The 23797-nt window shown below is 40.7% G+C and overlaps 2 protein-coding genes across 2 annotated transcripts in view; both read right to left on the reverse strand.

Annotated features, from left to right (window-relative positions):
- LOC309715530 (uncharacterized protein) overlaps positions 1-1831 on the reverse strand; it is a 61158-nt gene extending 59327 nt beyond the window's left edge. The window contains exon 1 of the mRNA XM_082548729.1: positions 1375-1831. The gene's annotated coding sequence lies outside the window, so the exon portion shown is untranslated. The remainder of the gene's footprint in view (positions 1-1374) is intronic.
- Positions 1832-2506: 675 nt separating this feature from the next.
- ubash3ba (ubiquitin associated and SH3 domain containing Ba) lies at positions 2507-22187 on the reverse strand. The gene is made up of 14 exons (XM_082548726.1): positions 21326-22187; positions 8661-8714; positions 8226-8412; positions 7213-7411; positions 6341-6510; positions 6017-6225; positions 5783-5927; positions 5476-5596; positions 5256-5378; positions 5015-5107; positions 4567-4711; positions 4367-4473; positions 3987-4096; positions 2507-3878 (listed from the first exon to the last, which is right to left on the reverse strand). The coding sequence occupies exons 1-14, from the start codon at positions 21451-21453 to the stop codon at positions 3741-3743; spliced, it is 1929 nt and encodes a 642-aa protein (XP_082404852.1). The 5' UTR covers positions 21454-22187; the 3' UTR covers positions 2507-3740.
- Positions 22188-23797: the final 1610 nt, after the last annotated feature.

Consider the following 23797-nt stretch of genomic DNA (forward strand, 5'->3'; position numbering starts at 1 on the left):
GTCTAAATTAATTAACTAATAGACTGAGATTATTTCCATGTGTGATCAAGTTATGAACACCTGCAGAATACTTAAAGGGATGTTGGTCAAGATTGCGACTACCCTCAGCGCCTTACCAAAGAATGTATACATGAAATGTAAACCATCATAACCGAACCAGTAAGCCCTAAAAAATATCTACTGTGCTGTTTTTGTGTAGATGTTTTCTTTATGATGTGTTGATCAGCTATCATTAAACATTAGTCTTTTACACTACTTCGTAATGTATTATTAATAACAATCAAAAGCAATTGTTAAGTAATCGCTGCTAAGTAAAACAATCCATGTTTTTCCGATTCCCAATTTAAAAAAATAAAAATTTTCACTGTCAAAAAACTACATTTGACAATTTTAGATAAAGTCCTATTTTTCTTCTTAGATTTTAGTGCAGGGAACCTACAACTGAATTAGTTTAAATGCCACTCAGGCCCAACACACAGCTCTCTGAGGCAAAACAAATCAAACACCAGGATCAGTGTTAATCTACATGTTACCCGGGGCAGAATTTAGAAATTGCTGGCTCATAGTGTTCGTGAGCCTGTGAGTAACTGACTACGCGGGACTCTGAGATTGGTTTAACAGCGCCATCTAGCGTGAGTGCTAGAAGGCGCTGTGTTGCATGCCAAGAGTTTAAGTGTGAGTGAAATGCGGGCAACGCAGACAAAGATTTTAGAAGCACTCAATTTACTCCTAGTGATAATTTATATTTAAAATTCTGTAATAATTCCGTTTTTTATACAGTTTAGAACAAGATGCATATCCTTAGATAATCCCTACAGTTGTCAAAAAAGCCAGTAACAACAAAAAAAGGTTTGAGGCTACATATTTACAGCAAGAATTGAAACTAAAGGCACTTCATATGACAGTATCTAAAACACTGTAAGGCGGATTGAGCTATGTTGCTTCAATCTGACATATTTCTTTATATACATTTTATAATGTGCTAAATAACTCATGTAAAGTGCACTTTATACTGCTCAGCTTCACACAATTACAACCCTCTTGAATACGTTTTACATAGACATGCGCACAGCCTGTAAATAGCGTAGACATAAACATATGTGTATATATGTGTGTGTATACACACACTTTCTACTTTTTACTACATGTCAGTAAATTGTGTTTAATTATTGTATTTCTATTTATACTATGTCAGTATGTTTATGTTAAGTCTCTTTTTTTGCGCCACCTGTAGCAACTGACTCTTGAATCTTCAATCCTCTTAACATACTACAAGATATACTGTTAATGTAATATTTGCTATACACTATATCGGCTTTAACTACTCTGACAACTAGACTACGCAATGAGCAGTAGGCCATAAATCAAACGTACCTTATATCCTCCTCAGCTTCTCATATCACGTGGAAGAGCCTGTATTAGCTAGAAAGTTTCATTTGTGGGGCTACCATGCTAATACAGTAGTTATTCATGTCCCAGGTGCTTTTCACCTGTGCGCTTTAACCTGTAGTGAGTTTAAGATATTGTTAGTGGTCCCACGGATTTAAAATAAAATGTAGTTTTTAAAGTTTCGTCACTATTAAAAGTGCATTATACTAAGCGCCTCGAACAATTAGGAGGAAATTCAGGTGAACAGGTTAGCGCAATTACTTTTAGCTAGCATAGAAGAATTATATAAACTCACAAATAATACTATGTCCTAAATTAATATTTCAGATTCATAAAATGTTGATAAATTTCACACATTAAGCAAGAAATCCTCTTTGCAGGCAGTGCAAGGTTCATAGTAGGCAATTGAAAGAAACGGAAGTCTGAAATGTTATAAACCACAACTGGCAGCATGATGTCTGAAAATAAAATGTGTGAATGGTCTAAGTATCTGCAAAAAACTAGTTCCTTTTCGTTTATGACTTGCACAAGTGTTTTTAATCAGAGATGTATGCCACTGGGTTTAAAAAAAATAGGGTGGCACAGGGGGCTCCAGGAAATCCAGATATTTAATCAGAAATAAAGTTATCATAGAAAAGAATTATTTTCAGATTCATGCGCAGGGGTTCTGCACAAGACTTTAAATATAACTCTGCGGTGGACAGTTGTTTTAAAGTGGAAAAAAGCATTCAGACTTTTTACTTTAGTAAAAATTACAACCTTACTTGGTAGCCTAACAGTACTCAGTTTGTATAATCAAACATTAAAATACCTGAAGTACATATATAGTACAGGTACCTCAAATAGTACCTGTACTAATTATGTAGAATGGCAATTTTCAGACTCATACATATTATTATTATACATATTGTCATAATTATACATTCATGTGTATGTCTCTTTAATAATTTTAATTACTTATATGTTGCTGAATAGCTTGCTCTAATAAAATGCAATTTATCTGCAACACAAGAAAAACCTAAAGCCTTCAAATAAATGGTGTTGAGTACATTGTATCCAAAATATAGTGGTGCAAAAGCACCACACATACATAACATAAAATACAAATACATTAAACCTGTGCTCAGAGATTTAATATCAAAGTGTAAAATGAGTTTGATGTCCCTGTATTCATTACTGTTTTAAAAACAAATCAGATGTTGCAACTGGTACAGAATAAACCCTAAAGCAACTAAACTTATTTGATATGCATTTGTGCAGACAGTTTACAGTAAGGGGATATTGGCAGCACTGCTCTACTGCACTGCAGTGTCCACTTATGCTCGTTTTCTTGCTGCACGAGAAGAGGGAGTAAGGTCTTTACAGAAGACATGGAGGGCTGATATATGCTGGCCTTCGTAGCTCCACAACCTTGTTTTATTAATTTTTAGAGTATCGGTGGATTTTCAGATTCATGCAGCAAATAACTGATATCTTATGTAATCCAGAAAAAGTAAAATTCATCACGTTGTCGAAAAAGTACTGTCGTGGTCAGAGAAAGCAAGCAGAAGGTTCAGTCGATAAAAAACAACAACACAGCAACATTCTGTATATTATCATATAAATTTTCTTGGTCATATTGACTTGGTTGTCTCCAGACAAATCCCATAGGCCATGGCTTACAGCAAGATTAAATGAGTCATGTGGCCATGTAAATGTCAACACAGAAGAAAATGATATGACATTTTACAGGAATCAAACCTATAACAAGCTACCCACCTGAGCACCAAAAAACGATGAAGATCAGTTCCTCCCTGTCTGATTGTCAACATTTCTTTTGTGCTTTTTGTGTTTGTTTTTTTTCACCAGAGGGTCACAGCTACAAGTTAAATAGTTATTTTTGACCCACGGCAATATAGTTTTTCTGATACACAAGTCTTTCTCAACTAATTCTGGTCACAGTGTGTGAGAAGGCAGCAGAACACAAAGTCGTCACCCACTCCCCTCTCTGCCAAAGAGGGGCCCGCAGACACAGTTTAATGAAGCACCCTCTCGTGACATAAAACCTGATTCATCGGCAACCATCAACAAATCAAACAGCCATCTGCATTCCTCGCAGCACCTCTACATTTTGGGTTAACAAGTATATCGCTGAGGATAATGCAGCAAAGTCCCGCCCAAACTGTAACACATTTTTCTGTAATCTCCACACAAACTGTACATTCCCGTTCCTGAGCAGTGTGTTTGAATACATTTGCCTTCATTTATGCGCTTCTTTTTTGTTTTTTCTTTTTGTTTTTTGCATGATGTCTTTTGATGGAAGCCACTTTTTGTTCAGCAGTTCAAGATAAGAGAGCCAAAGAGCAAATCCTTCAATCTTGCATTAGCATTTCCCTCCAGTTGAAACTGTGATTGGGCCCGTGTGTCAGAGGCAGAATCGGTGGGTCGACCAGCTGCCACACCCCAGTCTCTCCCATTTCTTCGCAACTGCAAAATCCCAAGTAAGGAATCTGGACAAAAGAAGACACAGATGTGCATGTTGTCCAAAAAAAGCATTGGGAAAGGGAGAAGTTACAAAGGAAATCAAAGAAGCGCCGAAACTGAAACGCTACACTGACCTTTCGGACAACTTGGACAAAGTCCTTGGAGTTTTGGGGGTTGAGGCCTTGTATCTGGCGAGTGCAGGCCTCCAGGGAGGAAGCATGGGCCACAAACAGGACCGTGTTTCCTGTGTGAAAGAGGTAGAGAACATAGAGTCACATTCCTCAGATACCATAAGCTTTCTGTCCCAAACTAAGCCATTGATGATGTTTAGTTTCTTGGATACGCGTGTTTTACGAGCTAAAAAGTCTAGCTAAGAAGTTTAAAAGTACAACACTGAAAACTACAGTTTTATCTACATAAAGTGGCTGTTTTAACCTGTGAATGTTGGCAACATTTAATGCTTACTAAGCAATTACTTAAAAATCCTGGATACATGTTAATTATTATACTTTACCCAAGTTTTTGCACTCAGTCAGGATCTCTCGGGTCACCTGGAAGCTCCTGCTGATGTAGGTGTCATAGGACTCTGAAACTGTCAATTTACTTATGGGAATATGAGGTCTAGGAGAAAAACGAAATAGATACTAGGGGTGAAGTAGATTGTAGGATCAGAGAAAACAGCACAACCTCCATAGTGTTAGTGTTGCTGTGTACCTATATGTTGTGTCCACACTCAGATTAGCAGCAGCCAGCTCAGCTGGAGGGATCCAGGAAGGTAAACATGTACCTGAAACCCACTTGGTCCATTCAAACAATCCTGGCTCCACACGGATTTTTGTCTTTCCGTCCTGCTGGAGACCTGGCAGAGAGTTGAACTGAGACTTACTCTTTTTGGAGTAAAATGTAAAGGAAATGTATAAATATGTGCAAACGAGGTAACCTTTAAAAAGGATTTGCCTTTTTAAAGCAGACATATTGATGTGTCTAAATACTACGAAGGTCCCGTTACACTTTATAAAATGGACCTAGAAAAGCCTCACTGTGATAAGACCTGAACTAAAGATTTATGACTCAAAGCTAACATTGAAAATATCACACAGTAGAAAGAAGCTGAGTAGGTGCTGGTGTCAGTACACTGACGCCTGTGAAGATGAGGTCCTACCTTGAAGAATGTGCTGAGTAGTCTGAATGCATCGAAGAGAAGGAGAGCAGTAAACAAAGTCTATTGTTGTATGGCTTTCTAACAGGGCTTCCCCTGAGATAGGACAAAATACAGTGTGATTCCACAGGCAAGAATGTCATGTAGTATGGGAAATAAAACATTTCAGTCTTAAAAAGCTCAATTCTTCAGAATCTCAGATAGCTTTACACTGGTAAATGATATAAAAGTAAAATATACCAACCAACAAGACGGGCCTGTGTGGCGCCAAAGACAGTAATTGGGCAATCCTTATCAAAGTCCCGGTGCCCACCACTTCGAGCTGGGAGACTGGTTGGCATGTTGAGATTAGAGCGAATGTATCTGCCTGCACAACACAAATAAAATATAATAAATCAAGTTAAACGTATTTAATGCCATACTGATGTGTAAAAAACATGGTCATCCCCCTATTAAACCCTTACCTTTGGAGTCAAAGCACTGAGTGACCCAGTGTTTGCCAAACACCACATCCATCCTCTCTCCATGGCGACACACAAACAGCCTCATCTTGGACAGGGACGGCTGACTAGCTGGTCTTGACACCTACGATTAGAATTGTTTGAAACTGTGAGTCATTAAAGACAACATGCACTAATCTGGAGCCTCTGCTAGGAGCCCACGCAGTAATTATTGTCATTAACAAACTCTTTACTGGGATTGTTACAGGACAACAGTGAGGTTTGTGGTGTTTTTTTGTTTTTGTCTTTTTTACTTTAACACGGGCTGTACCTGCATAGGAAGACAGAGGCCTGGAAGGCTGGGAGGATCCACAAGACTGTCAAGTAAACTGTCATTTTGCTGTCCATCAAAAAATAGCCCACCAACAGTGCTGCTAGAGTTCGATGGAGAGGCACAGTTAAGAAAGGAGAAAGACCTAGAGAATGAAACAAAAAACAAAACACTAATGATTTAAATTGTTAATAGTTTTAAAAAGGGCACAGCAACCCTGTTTCCCTTCCTTACCCATGGACGACCCATGTATCAGACTCATCGGCACGGTTGACGTAGTTCTCAGGCAGGAGGCCGGACAGCCCTGTACTCAGCGAACTGCCAAACACCCAGCCTTCGCTAGCGGTGCTCTGCTCCATCGGAGACATGAAAATAAAGTCTCCTTGCAACAGCTCCAGCTCGTCATCGTTCTGAGGCATGTACGGGTACATGACTTGCAGTGTCTGCGGGGGGCCAGATGATTAAGAGCCATTAAGACGGCAGCAATTTCAAGTGCCCGAGCTACAACTGAGGAGCGGAAACATGCTTGTTAAGAGATGGCACTAAATGAGAGTGTACCTCGTGATTAGCAAACCGAATATCCCTGGAGAAGAGCACGGCCAGCCAGTCACACCCTGCAGACACGTCAACATTTTTGGCTAGCTTCTCCAAAGCCGGAAGGCTACTGGCTTGAAAGTGGTAAGCCAACGTGACATGAAGCTGTTTCTTATGGGGCTCAACATGAACATCTGGATTAAGGATAAAAAAGAACAGCATATACACACCAGTTATCCACAATAATAAAAGCACTGGCAGGTAAAGTAATTAACACTACAGATCGTGTCACAGTGGTATATTTATGTGGGAAAACCTGGATCCTGGCCTTCAGCATCTTTCCAAAGCCTACAAGTACCCCCAATTCAGCCCAACCATATTAAGCCTAACTCTAATATGTGCCTTTTCCATGCAAAAGTTAAGGGTTTCTTGGGATGCACCAGTTGAAAATATAGAAAATACTAGTACCACTTCTGACCTTTAACCTTGACGATAGCATACAGCCTATCTCTCATGTTACTATTAGCTAGCCTGGCTCTGTACCATGATACAGTTCCATGGTTGTAGTTTTTCGTCAATGGCTACATGATGGACTCTCTTAACCAGGCAAAGGAACTTCCAGGATATGGTATCAACTAGCGAACCAAGCCCCAAATAATAATACATTAAGCAGTTCTGCCCAAATAATTCTAATACATGGGATAAGCAAGAGAGAATTGTATTGATCCTTTCATAAAACTCTTAGTCAGAAAGCAATTAGGCATGCAAATGTCTGTCTACTCCTTTGAACTAAATCATTGCTGCAGAGAGCCTGGGAGCATTAGTATCCAACACTGCGTCTGCAAGACAGCGTTCATGTATAACCTCTTAACCAAAGGGAAAAAGAGGACTTGAACCTGCTTTTGATGCGGCTTCAGTGGCAAAGTCAGCAGCAAAACTCTTCAGAACTTCTGCCATCTGTTCCTCCACGAAGAGACCAATGAAGGTTGAGGAGACATAGAGCTCCAGGGGGAGGGGCATAGGTATGCGACCCTTCCACTTGGCCATGGTGGTCTGGAGAGCATCGGACAGAGCCTCCACCTTCGCATCAGTACACTGAGTGTAAAGGAGATAACAACACAGGAAACTCAGTGATATACTGAACACTCTGTCATTGCTAGTGATCTCAGAAACAATCTGTACATGGGCAAATATAGAGTTTAGTGCAAACATACTTACATACATACTTATTTATTTCCACTGAATATATTTTCTGTAAGTTTAATCAACTTTTTAATATAAGCTTCTACTGTTATCCTGATGACATCCAGCTCTACCTGTCTACCAAACCTAACACCACTCTCCCACTTGTGACACCTCCAGGAAATCTGCTTTGCTTGCAACTCTGACTTTCTCCTGACTGGCCCCAAAGGTCTTCTTCTCACAGTCCCTTTGACTACCATGATGTTTACAGTAGAGTTTTCAGTTGCTCAGCTCCGCACCTTGACATCTGTGACACTCACCACTTTCAAATCCTGTCTCACAATGCACGTCTATGCATGCAAGGCTTTGAACTGGGAGAAATTGGGCTGAAATTCTACACATAGACGTAATGCTTTAACAAAGAGGAACTTGGGTCATAAGTTAGCTAACAACTGAGGGACAGATTTTAAATTTGAAGACCACAAAGAGGTTACAGGAGGTTAACCAATCCAGCAAACTCAAATCTAACATGTTGTATTTGCAAGCACTTCTTTCAGTTCTAAACTGTTCACTGCGTTCTCTGCAGCAAGCTTCAAGCGGAAATGTGACAGCATACATTAAATGTTTACTGTACATTTGCAGAAACTGAAAACAACTTCCTCTGGGTGAGCACAAATAATTTAAATACACACACACACACACACACACACAGGAAGTTGAGACTGACCATGAAGAACTGGCAGAGGGTAATGTGGGGAAAGATGTTGTGTGCCTTGTTCTTGCCACAAGACAGGCGGGACTGCTTCCAGAAGTGCGTGAGCTGCTGGAGCAGTGGCCCACTTGGTCGCAGATATAACACATACTCTCTGGGTAGAGGGTCATCCAGGAAGGGGTCATCGACATGGGAAAAGAGCCTGGAGTGACCAAGATCACGTCAAGTGGAAAGAGGGAGAAAAAAAAGCTGTGATAATGGAAGATAAAAAGGAAGGAGCAGCTAATGTCCAGCAGAGGGCAGCGATGGTTGTAAATGCAATCTGATGTGTCAATAAAATGTTACATTAGGTCAGTATATTTTTGCCATGTCAAGAATATCCATTTGATTTCCTGTTAAGCAATAACAACAGGGAGCGTAAATATGAGTGTGCGCATGTGTTGCTCTCACCAGTCACAAGCCGCCTGGACGTTTTTCCCTCCTGTCGAAACCAGAGCTTTTAGGCTGCAAAACAGGAAGAGAAAGCAAGAGGGGGAGATCAAAGCACAGCCACACAAATCAATACTTTCTCTTCCGGACTGTATTTATTAGGAAGAGACTGCTGCGTCTCCGTGTGACTGTGAACAAAGAACAAACATCCAGAGAGACCAGTAAAAAGACAGAAAGCACACAATGATTCTTTCATTATTCATACCAGAGGTTCATGAAACACTCTGACTTGAAGCAGCTAGCTTCTTTGCTAAGAACTAAGAATGCACTAGGACAGTCTGGTTCTATCATCAGTTAGGTGTGGCCACCTACAGGGAGATGCATCTCCCTGTGTTAGTGTTAACTGAGGTCGAACTTGAAGCCGAGCACACTCGAGTACGGTAACAACACATTCAAATCACTCGTCTCATTGCTTAAAAATGTAGGCCAACAAAACCCCTGTGTCACGATACCAAGATCTGCTATAAATGACAAATAAAATAACGCCTTTGGTTCTAAAATGATATAAAATGAACGGTTCCTACCACAAGATTTATCTGTGTCATTTTATACTCTAATTTCTTTCTTTTTTTTCCTGAAACAGAGAGCTGATTGAATGATTACTCTCGAGTGTTCAAAATCTAATTAGCATCTTTTTATAAAAGCTCTGTTATCGCAGGCTGCCTCTGAAGGGATTTGCTGATTCAAGGAGGTTTCTTCAGCTCTTAGAGGACTAACACAGATTATATCTGCAAGAGACGGTAATTTAGAAGGTTCAGAGCATACACGCACTGCAAATCTTTGGTGCACTGTAGCATAAACTTTGCTGTTTTGTCGAATATATCTTATGCTTGGTATTACAGCCTGTAAGAGCTGGATTCCTGATAAACGAGTAAAGAAAGGAAGTAGACAGTTTCATGTTTAAACAACAGGGAATTCATGTTAAGTAACTGCACGTTGCTTTGTAGCATTTAAGCTTTAAAGCTCAGCTACAAGCCACCCAACTCCATCGCCTTTGAGCTTTGTAGGGTGCTTGAAAATAAAGCAGAACTCTGAGTCTGTTTAGCTCTCATTCATTGCAACAGATAACCCTAAAAGCAAAACCTTCAAAATAATGTCACATTTTTCTAAATGATATCTCTATTCTCACATAAGAGAGCTTTGCTTGTTGGTACTCTTAATGGCAGTTCTAATGAGCCATAAAACTGAATAAGGGGTCGTATTCTGCATCATTGTATGGTCACCATTTGACTGAATTTATAGCGTGATGCGGACAGAGTTCATTGTGCCGCCCTGATGTTCGAACTCAATGAGCTATTTTTAAATTTGTCCCAGTGAGAGGGTCCTAGATACGGCGAAATCCCCCAACCCTGGGGCAGTGCGCACTGAAAGAGCACAGCGTGCACGCTGAGAGCGTCAAGCCTACAGGATCCTAACAGATGGCTCACACAGATCTACATAAAGACTTGAGTTATATATCAGCTACAGTGAGAGTCAAAAAATTTGGTTAGTCTATGGTTAATCTATTATTTATGCTATTTTAGCACTACACCACCACTGTAAGGAGGAGGTTTTAAGAAAGAGTCAGTTGTCCTTTTCAAAAGATTCCACCTGGTTCTGTGTGGAGGAGGAAAAGAAGGGGATTTTCTCTCAGAAGGCATGATGGGATTACATGCAGATGTGACTGAGACGTCACAAAATCCAATCCAGGCTGGAACATTGGATTCTTGCTTCTTATCTCCTTGGTATTTTATGAGAGTGAACCCTTGCGATATTAAATAATAGTAATGCTCTTAGTGCGGAGTCACAGAGCAAACTGATGCAATGGCACTTGAATTTAATCTTCCTTTTTTTTTTAAAGCTTTTCAAAGGAGAAGAACCCCCGATCCATGTATAAACAATAACACAACATCAAGCAGGATGGTGTTGCCGTTTTTTATTCATCTGTGTGGCACAGATTTTTAAAAAGGGCAATGTTTTAAACAAAAGATTTTTTTGTATGTGTGTATTTTGAAAATGTAACGCACAAGATTGGAGTTTAAGCTTAAGCTTTTCGTGGATCAGTCCACGTGAAAAGGACATCATTACCGACTCTGGCAACACTTCAAAGTAAAAACATCGATGCTGACACGTTTGATCAAATCATACGTTTCAGCTAACAGCCGATTCAGAAATATGTCTGCCTGAAACTTGTCGATTTTTCCTCCTTTATTAAATCCATAAATAAAATTCTTGAGATTTCCGAATGTCTTTTGTGAGAGTGTCCTCGACTGAAGTAGGTAACAGTAACCGAGCAGGTTTTTTCATGCCTGGAGAAACAGAGGAGCCTCTTCCTGTGAGGAAGCCGTGCTAAATACCACCAGGCTTGCTTCGTTGCAGCATGTTTCACTGTGGTTTGTGCTGTTTTTTTTTTTTTTTTTTTGCTACCATTTTTCTTCATGATTGTGCTTGATGGCTCACTTTGGAATCGTTATACAGGTGGCCAGAGTATTCACACTCAAACCTCTAGTGTGACTCCTCTGGTGGAACTTGTAAGTGTAATGTTCTCACGATGAGCTCTTCCATGCATAGTTCCCTTAGAAAAGAATATCTTTATATTAAGATACTGATTAAGCAAGAAATCACATGCATGTGATGTATTCCTTCGCCAGAAGTTTAATAAAGAAGGTAATCTTTCCACAATTTTTAACGCTCATATTGGAATATTATAATCAACTGCTCCACATTTTGAAAATGAAATATCCTCATACTAAATTATAAATGTAGCAATACTTTTTTCAAAACCCCACTTTCAAATTTGGTGCCTTCTTTATTAAACTTTCCCACATTTCTAATAGTTTTGGAAAAAGAAATGAGCTGATTTAAGTATGCGTTGTTCTTGGTATTTCTTGCAATCATTTCCAAGCTGTGGTGAGGCCGTTTTCAGAAATATCTTTAACTTTTTTAAAGCCTTACTTTCATGGTCTGATTTTTACTGACATGCGGGACCACAAGGAAGTCGTAGTACACCAACAGGCATGCTTAAAGGTGTCATGTATACTTTCGCCACCGCAAATTCCTACATGCCTGTCTGCATTTCATAATCTAACCTCAGACGAGTGCCTACTTTACAGAGTGGTTATGACTGATAACAAGAACTAGGCGTCGCACAACCCATGTAGATCATATCAGTGTAGATATTTGGATGCAGTCTTGGTAAAAAGAGAGTACATTTCGAAGGTTTTCTAATAAGGACAAACACCTCATACTGGTTGTCAAGCACAGTGGTGTAGGTGTGATGATTTCAGCTTGTTTTTCAGTAAAAGGACCTTAGCACCTCGCAGCCGTTGAGTCGACCACGAAGTCGTCTGTATGGCAAAATGTTACAGAGTCAGCTGAACTAAAGCGACGCTGGAAAGAAGAGTGGGTCAAACATCCTCCACAACAATGTGAGAGACTGAGACAGTCATACAGTTATCCGGTCGTTAAGTGATGACATGATGAATCCTATTTCCCGGCCTAAAATAGCTGTGTCGCTAGCGGTCACGTAGCACATCATTATATACCAGCTAGCCAAACTTCAGTAACCCTACAAACGTCACTGCTGTTTAGTTTTCTGTCTTCATTTATGTTGGAAGTGATAATTTTAATTTGTTTCCAAAACCCGGTAGTCAGGACATGCTATATTGTATTTAGATAGCAGGGAGTTAGCTCACTAGCTTCTAACTTCTAACTCCGTTGAATGTCATAAATTCCGTTTTCATGGATGCCTAGATGTTAAACTCACCTGGGAGAGCAGAACGCTGATCATTTTATTAAAGATGAAAGACTTTAGACAGTTTTTCAACTCTCAGTAATGCCATAGTGATCGTTTGATATATGGACCTGCAGCGGAGTTTAGGCCCAGACACGGCTAGTGACGTCAGACTTAACGACTGGATTGGTGCTAAAGGCGAATCTATAAGTTAAATAAATAATATAATGGTTACATTTAACTAATTTTAAGACCAAGTGAGGACAAGATGTAGAGTCTTGACAGACAGAATATTGTCTATTTTTTTCATTAAAAATAAATATACGCACCTTAACCACTTTAGAGTAGAATGATAAATAAAGACAACACTGCCATAAGTACAGAAAACAAAATAGTTGAACCAGTTATTCCAGCCTTCACTTACTAAAAATGTTAAATGCCAAAAAAGGCAAAGACTTTTTGACTATAGTGGTCGATGCGTTTTCTTTTACCATGAATTAATTCCATGTTTCAAATGGTTTTTCTATGTCGTTCCAGTATATATATTTGTTAGTGAACGCACTCTGGATTAGTAATAGTTTCTGTCACGCCGAAGTATAAGAGAAAGTGACTATTATTGAATGGAGCTTTAACTTAATTTGCACATGCACCACGGCTGCACGCAACACAGAAAACAGCTTTTCATGGCAGCCACACATGGCAACTGTGTTTAGTTCCTGTTTCCACATTTAAGCCCACTTCAGATAAAGTGTTGTGTTGCATGTTAAAACAGCAGTGTTTCTGGTTTTTCACACGTGTAAACATACAGCGGACTATTTATTACAGCTGAACTGGATATTTTTCCATGCAGGTTAGCTACATAAATTTCCAAAGAAGTAGCAAACCACAAATGAAGAACAGAAGTTAAAAAAAGAAGCATATCAACACATCTTAGGACACACACAAATGTGTTAAATGCTCCCAGGGGCCCCCTCCTGACTTCACTCAATAGGCAAATGAACATTTCCTGTTTACAAGCCACACAGTTTTTGCCACTTATTACAGCCACAGGGCTGAGAGGACTGATGCTGCTAAAACCAGACTGCAGCCTGAGGAAAGCCCCCATCAGGAGAGGAAAGGGGCTCCCCTTCGGCCAATCTAGCAGACTATGCAAATGGTGGTAAGTCCACGCCAGACATGAGGCCGGAACAGCTGATTCATCATTATAGTTCACGATACATTGCCTACAAGTATCCTTATACACAACAAGGCTGATGCATTCATGCCAACAAAGCAATAATGCTCACCGACTTAACATTTCCATTATGTAGGTTTATTGTATATGTTGAAAGAGATGCTTTATGGCATTTTGTTTCCTTAGAGTTAGTGACACTAAGCCAGCTATCTGTGGTAGGATTATAAAAAGGTCCTTGCAAAATTTTCTATCAAGAGATCCATCTCTGACCCTGAAAAGTTTGAAAATCCCACTATTAAACTAGCCACATCTTTGAGGTCAATTTGCTTTGCACAAAAAGTGGAAGCAGCGCAAAGTTGTAAGCACACTAATGTTTAGACATTTGCCTGCTAACACCTCTACAGCTAATTTGTTTTATCTTGTCTGTTTAATCTACTAGTAGATGCCCGTGCATCAGTGTTGTTTGGCCTGTTTGTTCTGTTGAAATGGCTTGAAATGAAAACAATATGATGCTTTTATAAGGTGCTGTAGGTGCATAACCGCAACAAATAAATATTTTAAGCCATTGTTAGGCAGTTGTTAGGCAACATGATGACATTATAACATGACATAAAGATATATTGGTAGCTAACTGGTTCTCAACATAATATATTGTGTAGAAGCCAGGTTATATATGACAAATGATATTTCAAGTTTTAATGACACTTTCTTTAGTTTTACGGCATCTCAGCTTGTGAGTGTTTGTAGTGTTTGTGTTTGCAAACTAGAGGTGACCGCAGCAATCTGCTAGGAACCGCTAGTGTGAATGTATCTGACCATACAATCAGAAACAGACTTCATGAGGGTGGCCCGAGGACTCAGCGTCCTCTAGCGGGCCCTGTCCTCACTGCCCAGCACCGTGGAGTCCAACTGGCGTTTGTCATGAAATGCCAGGATTGGCAGGTCCACTTGCACCCTGTGCTTTTCAAAGATGAGAGCAGGTTCACCCTGAGCACATGTACAGGATCTGGAAAAGCCATGTAGAAAATTATACTGCCTCTAACATCACATGACTGGTTTGGTGGTGGGTCACAGACCTCTACAGGCTAGGCAACGGCACCGTGGCAGCCATTAGGTTTTGAATTGCAGCAATTACATTTCAGCAAAATAATAATAATAATAATAATAATAATAGATTGCATTTATACAGCGCTTTTCGAGACCCTCAAAGCGCTTTACAATTCCACTATTCATTCACTCTCACATTCACACACTGGTGGAGGCAAGCTACAGTTGTAGCCACAGCTGCCCTGGGACAGACTGACAGAAGCGAGGCTGCCATATCGCGCCATCGGCCCCTCTGGCCAACACCAGTAGGTGGCAGGTGAAGGGTCTTGCCCAAGGACACAACGACCAAGACAGAGAGAGCTGGTGATTGAACCGGTTACAAGATGAGCTTCCCAACCCCCTGAACCACGGTCGCCCCTAACCCGCCTAACCTCACTTTTTTTTCAGGGCGTCTTTGAATTCAGTCCTCTCTAAGTTGATCATTTTCGTTTCCATCAAACGTGTTCCTAAAACATTACGTAGTTCATATCAGTATAGATATCCAGCATGATCACTTTCCCACTGAGATCTGATGATTTTTTTGAGCAGTTTATTAAAATACCAATTCGGATTTTCCTAAATCTTGCCCCTTACAAATACTCTCAATATTTAAGTAATTAAAAAGACAAACACAAAAACTAAAAATATTGAAAACTAAACAAAAACTAGCTTTTTCAAATAATAAAAACTGAAGTGCAATAAGGAAACTAAGTGAAACTAAACTGAATTAAAACAAAAACTCAATACTGAAAAAAATTAAGAAATAAATTTAGAGAATACATAAATATATATACTTTGATCTCTTGGTGTTGTACATTCAGAGCTTTCTTTAGAGCTATCAAAGCAACATTTCAGTATCACCCCTCTAACCGTACACTGCTTGCCGTACAAAGCAAGCAGTGTACGGCCCGTGACATGGGCCTCTACTCTTCATTATTTCCACACAATCGACACATCAAATCCACAAGATCTGACGGAGAAAGTCAGAGATTGACACCAGTTAATGAACTGTGAGCCGTTTGTGTTACTAAAGTTAATGTTTAGTCGCTCGCCGAGCTTTGCCGTTTGAGCAATTGATCAGAAATGCTTCTAAAACAACTAAAACAAAGTGTGCTGTTTTAGCATGCTATTTTTAGTGCCCCGTGACGTCAGTGAAATGAGTGCACAGGGCAAATGTTTCACTAAGAATATGTGAGGCTCGGTGCCAAAATTGTGACGCATAGCACAGCATTCATCAAAAGTCCGCGGATGTGTCATGCAAAGCAAAGCAAAACAGCAAATGTTCAAGAGTTGCAGTTGGCACGCACATGGATGCTTTCTGAAAGCTAAAATCAGGATCTTTATTCTAGTTTGGGGGGTTTTTGGGGTTAAATTACACCTGAAAATTTTGTTTCCAGGTCTCAAAGGTCAGATTAAAATTGGCCTGTCGACAGGTTAACAAATACAAGCTTAATCTAAATAGAGTTTTTAACTGTTTACATTTCCTAAAGTTTTGCATTTGTCTACTGAGAAAAAAAGTACAGCAACTCAAGAGGTATAAAAGGCTTTTACAATGCAGAAGAGACGTGCGAATCCCCTGCGTCAGCCACCCTTCAACCCTCAAACGAGCACACTCTAAAGGTCACAAGCCACTTCCGGAAATGGGCGACTTCCTCTTGGCCGTCTGCAATGCAAGCTCAGAGTTTGTTACTGCAAGCAGCCACTAACACGTCTGATGTACTCGTGAGCTACACTGAGTGACTGCTGTAAGATTTCCTCAGTTAAACTTAAACGGTTCCTCATTGATGCCTTTGGTGCGTGTTACACGGGAGTAAAGTTAATGCATGTAGCTGCTATGATTGAGGCGGGAGTTATGAAACCGATGCAGGCAAGAGAACATTGTCCCACACCGACTTCCTCTTAAACAAACAAAAGCCTTTACAGACAGAAAGAACAGAAACAAAGACAGAAACGACAAATTTACCACATATTATGCTATCTGAGCATAGATACGTTAGAGCGCAGCAACCGCAGTGCCATCGCCCTCTTCACTTTAGACACACTGTCGGAAACCAACAGACATGGCAGTGCCTGAAGATAATTGCACGTGTTAAGGAATACAAAACAGAGGCTTTTGGTCAGCATTTGTCAGGGTTTATACTGGAGCTCAGAAGGGCTGCATTCTATTTCACAATCAACACCAGATTTAGGCCAAATAAACAAATGAAGGGCACATTTATGGCATTTATTATGCTAAACTGCCAGATATTAGACAGACCCAGCCTTTCAAAAGCAGCAATTTTCTTAGAACTTGTGTTTAGTTATGATGTTATATTTTCTAATACGCCACTTATTAAAACCTGATCACCTGATTACCCCATAACATATATTTTTATTTCAGATTTTGGATTCTGTGTGACAATCCTGGATGCACGAGAGTTTATGTGACTTTTGGGATGAAGCACAGACCTTCTGACTGAGAAGTGGTCATGCTGCATAATTCATTACAAAAGCCTTCACCGCTTCTAGTTTGTCTACATCCTGTTAGCATGAAAGTAAAAGTGAGCAAAAGGGTGTCTAAATATTTTATTTACTCTTTTAATTCCCCGCTTTGCTCTTTGTTCCTGCGGTTCTTGTTCTGCTGCATTGTGGTCATCAGCTTCACGCTTCAGTTGCTCCAAACTGCCACAATAAACACTGAGGTAAGGCATTTTAACGAATTAGTATGCTGGCTCATATCCTAATTTGTTTCTATTTCAGTCACATTTTTTTTCTTACAGCTGCTTCAAGGCAGGTCTGTGCTTCATGCATGGCTGACATGAAGAAGCCGCAGACACGCTGTCTGTTTCTCGTAGTTTCTCTTAACATAGTTCATCATTTGTTTAAATCAAGAGCTTAATTCCTCTCACGAGCTGTAAAACTGCGCCTAAATCTGCCATCGGCACAGGTACCTACAGTCAGCCGATACCATAGTTATGTCAAATTTAGCCTCAGGTAATACACTGCTCTGACGTTACACACTTATTGATAATTGGAGGTCAGAGAAAAGTCAGGATCCAAGTCAGGACAGAGGAAGGAAGACAGAGCAACTGCCTTACTGATAAAGTATAGCAGGCCGGAGAATACTGGGGATATAAACTCATGGCAAAAGTTAATATTTAACTACGGTGGCAGTAATGCAAGCAAATGTTTTATCAAGGAATTTCCCAGAACATATTGTTTACAAAATATCTGTAATTATACAGACCATATCTGGAAGTGGCCAGAAGCTTGGATATAACATCACAACAAAAGATCACCAAAAGTCCAGAAGATGGCTCGTTGTAGCTTCAAAAACAAAACGGTAGTTCTAGCCCGATACTCACAGTTGCTCCATATTTTTGGACACAAATTTCTGTTTCATGTGCAGAATTTGTTTACCCTTAAGGTGTTGACGTGGTAAACAAAGATATTGCATTTACAGCTATTTTTGCACGCACTTCCTCCCCCCACACTATAATGTAAAAAGACTCAGTTTAAGATCTTGTTGAGGATCCTTTGCACGATGTCTGGAGTCTGTGGACCTCACCAAAGATTCTTTCTTTGTCATGCTTTGCAGGCCTTTGCTGCAGCTGTGTGTAGCTGTTCTTTATTTGTACTTCTGCCTTCATTTTTGCATTCAGTACGTGGAATGCATGCTCGACTGGCCAAGTCAGTCAAGTGATCGGCTTGGCCATTTTCGGCTCTGTAATGACCTTTCTGTTCTTGAGGCTGATGAGTGTTTTGCGCCTTGAAATCTCTACGTTTTTCTCTCTTGAAGTCTTCTCTTTGCAGAGGGATTAGTTAATGATGAGCCTACATAATGGAGAGTTTCAGCACTTTTCTTTACCATAGAAAAGATGCTGTGATCATACACCAGTTGTCTTCAGTAGAGGTCCAGCCCCTTTACATTGCTCACTATGGCATAGATTTTATTTAAAATAAAATTATATTTGCCATTTTTATTTTCTAGAAAAGAAAAAGTATCCAAATAAAAGGAGCTTAACTCTATATCATGTCCTCGGTCTTTTATTATGGCAAGTCTGTGTTGTAAGGCTCAGTTTTCCAACCGTCTTCCAACCATCTGACACCATTATCGCAGAGAAAGAGAGACCACTGTCCGTCCATGTCCTATCTGATTACACAAGCCAGTTCCTGGATGACTCAGCAGACCCCTCGCTGCCCAATTAAAACAGAAAGCCCAATTCTCCGTGTTCGTGTATGCGTGTGTGTACATGATTCATGCTCCCTACTCCCTGAAAAAAAAAAAGAACTCTAGCACAATGAAGCTGCTGTTCGCTTGAACCATGACTGATAACTGATTTTCCTATTAGTACCTCTCCCTCTCACAATACCAACTGGGAGAGAAGCTGACAACAAAACCTAATAAGCAGATGTTTATTTTTGATATTTTACAGCAACGTGTCTGGCGTGGTCGTCAGAGTAGATTCTGACCGTTTGAAACACATCTGCAGAACACAGATAACTTTTAAGTGAATCGAACTACAGCCCCCAAATGTCTTAATCGTGGATTTCTCCATTTCTGACACGAGTATTTCATTTAGAGAGGGTTACTGCAAAGCTGTCTGTGGTACAGAGACAACGCTGGGACGTATTGCATTATCGCTTGATAAAGCAGACGTGACAAGCGTGTCCGAAAGCAGTTGCCTGTTTACACATCGATCAGATACAGAGCGACATTATCGCCTCATCTTTTACGTCTTTAATGTTCCACTTAGAGAAAAAAACAAATAGCTTTGTGTGCAGTTATTTCAAGACCAGAAAATGGTTAGTAAAACCTGTGCATATTTGATTCCCTAAAAATAAAATGGGATAAAGAACCGCAAGCAGTCACACATGTAATTAGGCTCCAAAAATATAAAAATGTCATGTTATATTTTGGTATCACTAGTCATATAAGTAAAAAAGGAGCCTCACACTTCATGAGGCTTTCTAGTGTTGCACAAAACACCTTTTATGTTTGTTTTCTAATATCATAAATAGGCCAGAGAGGCCAGACAGCCTTGAAGGCAGTGGCTCCTAATAATCCTGCTCCATTATGAATGTAATAGCCTCAATCAAATCAAAGTGTATCAGTCTGTCATCAATAATAGAAGCGAGCCCTGGCAAACAGGTTGCTCTGTCTGCATCGGTTCTTTGTGCAGAACGAGTGAGAGCTTCAGCCTGGAGCGATCAAAGCCGGGATGACCTCAGCCAGTTTTGCAGACGATAAAAAGGCTTAATTTTGGAGACACTGCATCTTAAACAAAAGCGAAAGACTGTTCAACACTTTCGGCCTACTTGCAAAACTCTGCCAACTGTCACTGCTAAATTCTGACTCCTTGTTCTAAATGGTCAGACAGTTTTCTATCTGTACGATGCAGACGGCAAAACAAGCATCAGAGCTCGACGTTAATCGCGGCGCTCTCAGGTAATTCACTTTTGTCTGCTGTGGCAGTAATTTCAGCTTTCTTTTGATACCTGGGGAGAGGCTGAACATACAGAAAGGCTTTTGTGTGAGAAGATGAGGCTGCTGAAATATATGTAATGTGGGAGTCAACGGCAGAGCGAGCAATGAGAGACACTATGATTGCAGATTATGTGATTATGTGGAGTTTGCGCAGCGAGAGGAGGCTGAGATGTAAAAACCGAGCTCTGTGCAGAACTTCAAATTTGACACCTCTTCAGTATGTCGGGTTACACAAACCACATCATGTTTGATAAAACGCTCCTTTGCCCACAGGCTCGAGTGAAATAAAAGGCTCAGCGACAGAAATGTTCATAACTTTACTCACTAACAAAGCTGCGCATCCATTTTTTAAACTTCTCTTCTTTCCTGGTTTTCAATAAACACATCCTTCTGTTGATTAACCCTCATTTTTTTATAAGAAAATGTGTTATTTATATGATTTTTTTTTGAGGGGGGGAGGGCGGGGGTGCAATAGTAGTAAGCAGATCACACATTGTCATTTTCCAGTATAATTACATAATCCACAGACTACAATCACAAGCCAGTACTGCTTGTTTCCTGGCAACTTCTTTGCTCAGGGATGAATGAAAAGAAGTATTGAGAGGCACATCCAGGAGAGGCCCAGGGGGTCAGCTTCTCATTAAAAAAAACAAAAGCAAAAAAAAAAAAAGACTGCCTCAGACAGCACTAAACATCTCCTGTCATTTTTTTATTACCCTAGCAGTGGGAAGAAGACCTAACAACACATGGACAGGTGCGTGCACAGCAGCACTGAGGTACTTTGGTTTGCTGGGGAGGCAACACTTGAGCTTAAGTCATTGTTGCTGTCTTTTTTAGCTGAGATTGAGTAGCTTGCGTTCATATTGTTGGACTAAATACTTTCTGCAGCACCGCAGAAAGAAAAGAAAAAAAGTAACGCATGGCACAATAGATAAGCCGAAATCCTACTGTGTAAAGCTGCTGTAGCATTTTTCTTTACGGGAGTCATCTGAGAAGACCCCACGGTCGATAATATGTATCAATAAACACGCACAGCTGAGCAGACTCGCTGCCTCTCCTTCCAGCTGCAGAGATGCTGCTGATCAGCTGCTGGTGTTGACGCCGAAAGGCAGATAAAGGAAAACTTTGACAGGCTGCTGATGGTCAGCTCTACAGTGTGAGCAGTGTGTGAAGCTGCGTATACTCACGCCCTGGTCTTGGGGAAGCCCATGGACAGCAGTACGTCCAGAGTGGACCCATGTTTGATGGTGTTCGGCCGGTTCTGGCGCTGTCTCCGCGGGGTCACTTTGGCATACAGTTCCTCTTTAGCTGCCATAACTCACTGCTCCATCGGTACGTCAGGTCCACCCCTCCTCCGATGTACTGTCATTTGTTGGAAGTAATAGATGTGTATAGATATAGATAGACCGATGGGTGTAGAGAGTAAACCAGAAGAAGAAAGGAAGAGGCGAGCTATTTAAAGCAGGCTGCCCCGGCTGAAGAGGAAGCGCGTAGAAATCACGAAACAGTGCGGGGAAGCGAGCATGGTGAGACTTGGTCTAAACGCACTTAGCTTGTCAAGCTGCCTCCTGACGGACTCGCACATGAACTCAACAGCAGGGGGCTCAGCCATGGAAAGTCACTTCTGCGCTGTCAGCCGTGCCCCCGATCCACATTCGCCGAGCGCGGAGGCGAAAGTGTCTGACTCCCGCTCGCTGTTCGCATCCGGTGCTCTCGAGTGAGAAAGTCAGCCTTTCCACGCCGAAACGATGTCTTATTTATGAATGAATCCCGGAGCGAGGGGAAGGCTCAGCCTGTAAACGGTCGCAGGTCTGACTGCGCGGCCCCTCTCTCTCAGTTAAAGGGGCATACGCTTGTTTGTGAGAGGACAGGAAAGCTGTTATAAACGGAACCAGGGTGAAACTAAAAGTAAAGCCCACTCCTCTGCTTATATACGTGTGCGATGAAAGTAATGAGATTACTTGAGAAAGGGTGATGTAAAGAGCCGAGGTACGGCTGGATGGTGGAAAAAGTTGGTCACACTTCCTGTCTGCGAAAGTCTGTGTCGACACTACTCCGCATGCGCAGTGCACTCCAAAGGGGATCCGAGCACCATCAGTTGCCACAGTAACCCGCTCAATTTGCCCTACATTACTACGTGAAATATAGGTACTTCTAACTCTTACGGATCGCGGTGATGTGTGAATTCCTCCTGCAGTTAAGTGAATGATTTTTGTCATTTTAAAATGTATCTGTGTAGAGAATAGCACAACTTTTTTTAATGGTAGCTTTATTTTCTTTCATATTGACAGCTGTAGCATTTCAGCTTGTGTGTGAGATACACTTTTAAAGAAGAAAATAGAGCAAAGAACTGCAATAAAAATAGATAATCATGATAATAAGTAGCACCCCATCGTGTTTGAAACGAAGCATTAATTTTTAAACTCATCTGCATGACTATGATTATATATTTGTGCACGTGTGGCCATGTATTGAAAATGAAGGGCGACATGTCTCATACAGCTCAATGGACAAAAATGTTTACTTCTTATTCAGTCCACTGCCCATCGTGTCCATCACACATACTTAGCAGTAGGCATATTTTTCCATACATCCCAATAGTTATAAATTGAAACAACAGTTAAAACTTCAGAATTATAACAAAAATGTTTTACGATGACCTGGATTCCTCGCTCCATACTCAAAGCTGACGGGCAGCATTTGCTTTGGATTGTTGCTTGGTGGATGGACGCTACTCAAAAACCAAAAGGAACACTTTTTAATCAAAGTGTTGGATTAAATTAGTTAAACATACTGTATGTTGTCAGGGAAATAACAGAGAGGGTTCTTAGTTAGTCCTATGTCCTCTAGGTGGCCCTGTGCTCACTGCTGAGCCCCTTGGAGCCTGATTGGCATTTGCCATAGAATACCAGAAATTGAAAGTACAACACTTTTGCCTTGTGCTTTTCACACATGGGAAGAGGTGACAGACATGAAAGGGTCTGGACAAGCTGTGGAAAATGCTATGCTGCCTGCACCATCGCTCAGCACGACCGGTTTTGTGGTAGGTCAGTGATGGTCTTGAGAGGAATGTCCATGGATGGAAGCAAAGGCCGCTACAGATTAGGCAACGGCACCCTGATTACCAGTAAGTATCGGGTTGAAATCTGTGGACCCACTGTAAGACCCTACGTTGGTTCAGTTGTTCCTGGGTTCCTCCTGAGTCCACAACAATGCTGGGCCTTATGTGGTGAGAGTATGCAGGCAGTTGCTGGAGGATGAAAGAATTAATACATTGACAGGTCCCATGTTCACCTGATCTAAATCCAGCTGAACTCCTCTGGGACATTACGTTTCTGTCTATCTAATGCCACCAGGTTGCACCTTAGACTGTCCAGTCTAACTCCTGAGTACAATTCTAAGTTGCTACAGTGAAATTTTAGTAAAATGTACTTTTAATTTTAAGAGTATCTTTGAATCCAGCCCTCTGTAGGTTGATCCTTTCGTTCCTAACACATTACCCAATCTATATTAAAATAGAAATCCAGCATGATTTTCCCCCACACATATGATATAAAGTGTTCCTTTATTTATTTTTTGAGAAGGGTATAATGAACTTTCCCCAGTTTCAAAAATAAAAGTGCTGTTCCACTGTCATTTTAGTCTATACATGGCAGACA

Source organism: Aulonocara stuartgranti (genome assembly GCF_965226115.1).
Source record: "Aulonocara stuartgranti genome assembly, chromosome: 10".
NCBI classification, from domain to species: domain Eukaryota; kingdom Metazoa; phylum Chordata; class Actinopteri; order Cichliformes; family Cichlidae; genus Aulonocara; species Aulonocara stuartgranti.

Excerpts from the sequence above, each read along its gene's own strand:
- ubash3ba (XM_082548726.1), bottom strand. The coding sequence starts at position 21,453 with ATGGCAGCTAAAGAGGAACTGTATGCCAAAGTGACCCCGCGGAGACAG. Across the intron at positions 8,715-21,325 it reads GGCTTCCCCAAGACCAGGGC|CCTAAAAGCTCTGGTTTCGA; the intron begins GTGAGTATACGC and ends CCTGTTTTGCAG. Across the intron at positions 5,379-5,475 it reads TCAGTGCTTTGACTCCAAAG|GCAGATACATTCGCTCTAAT; the intron begins GTAAGGGTTTAA and ends TGTGTTGTGCAG.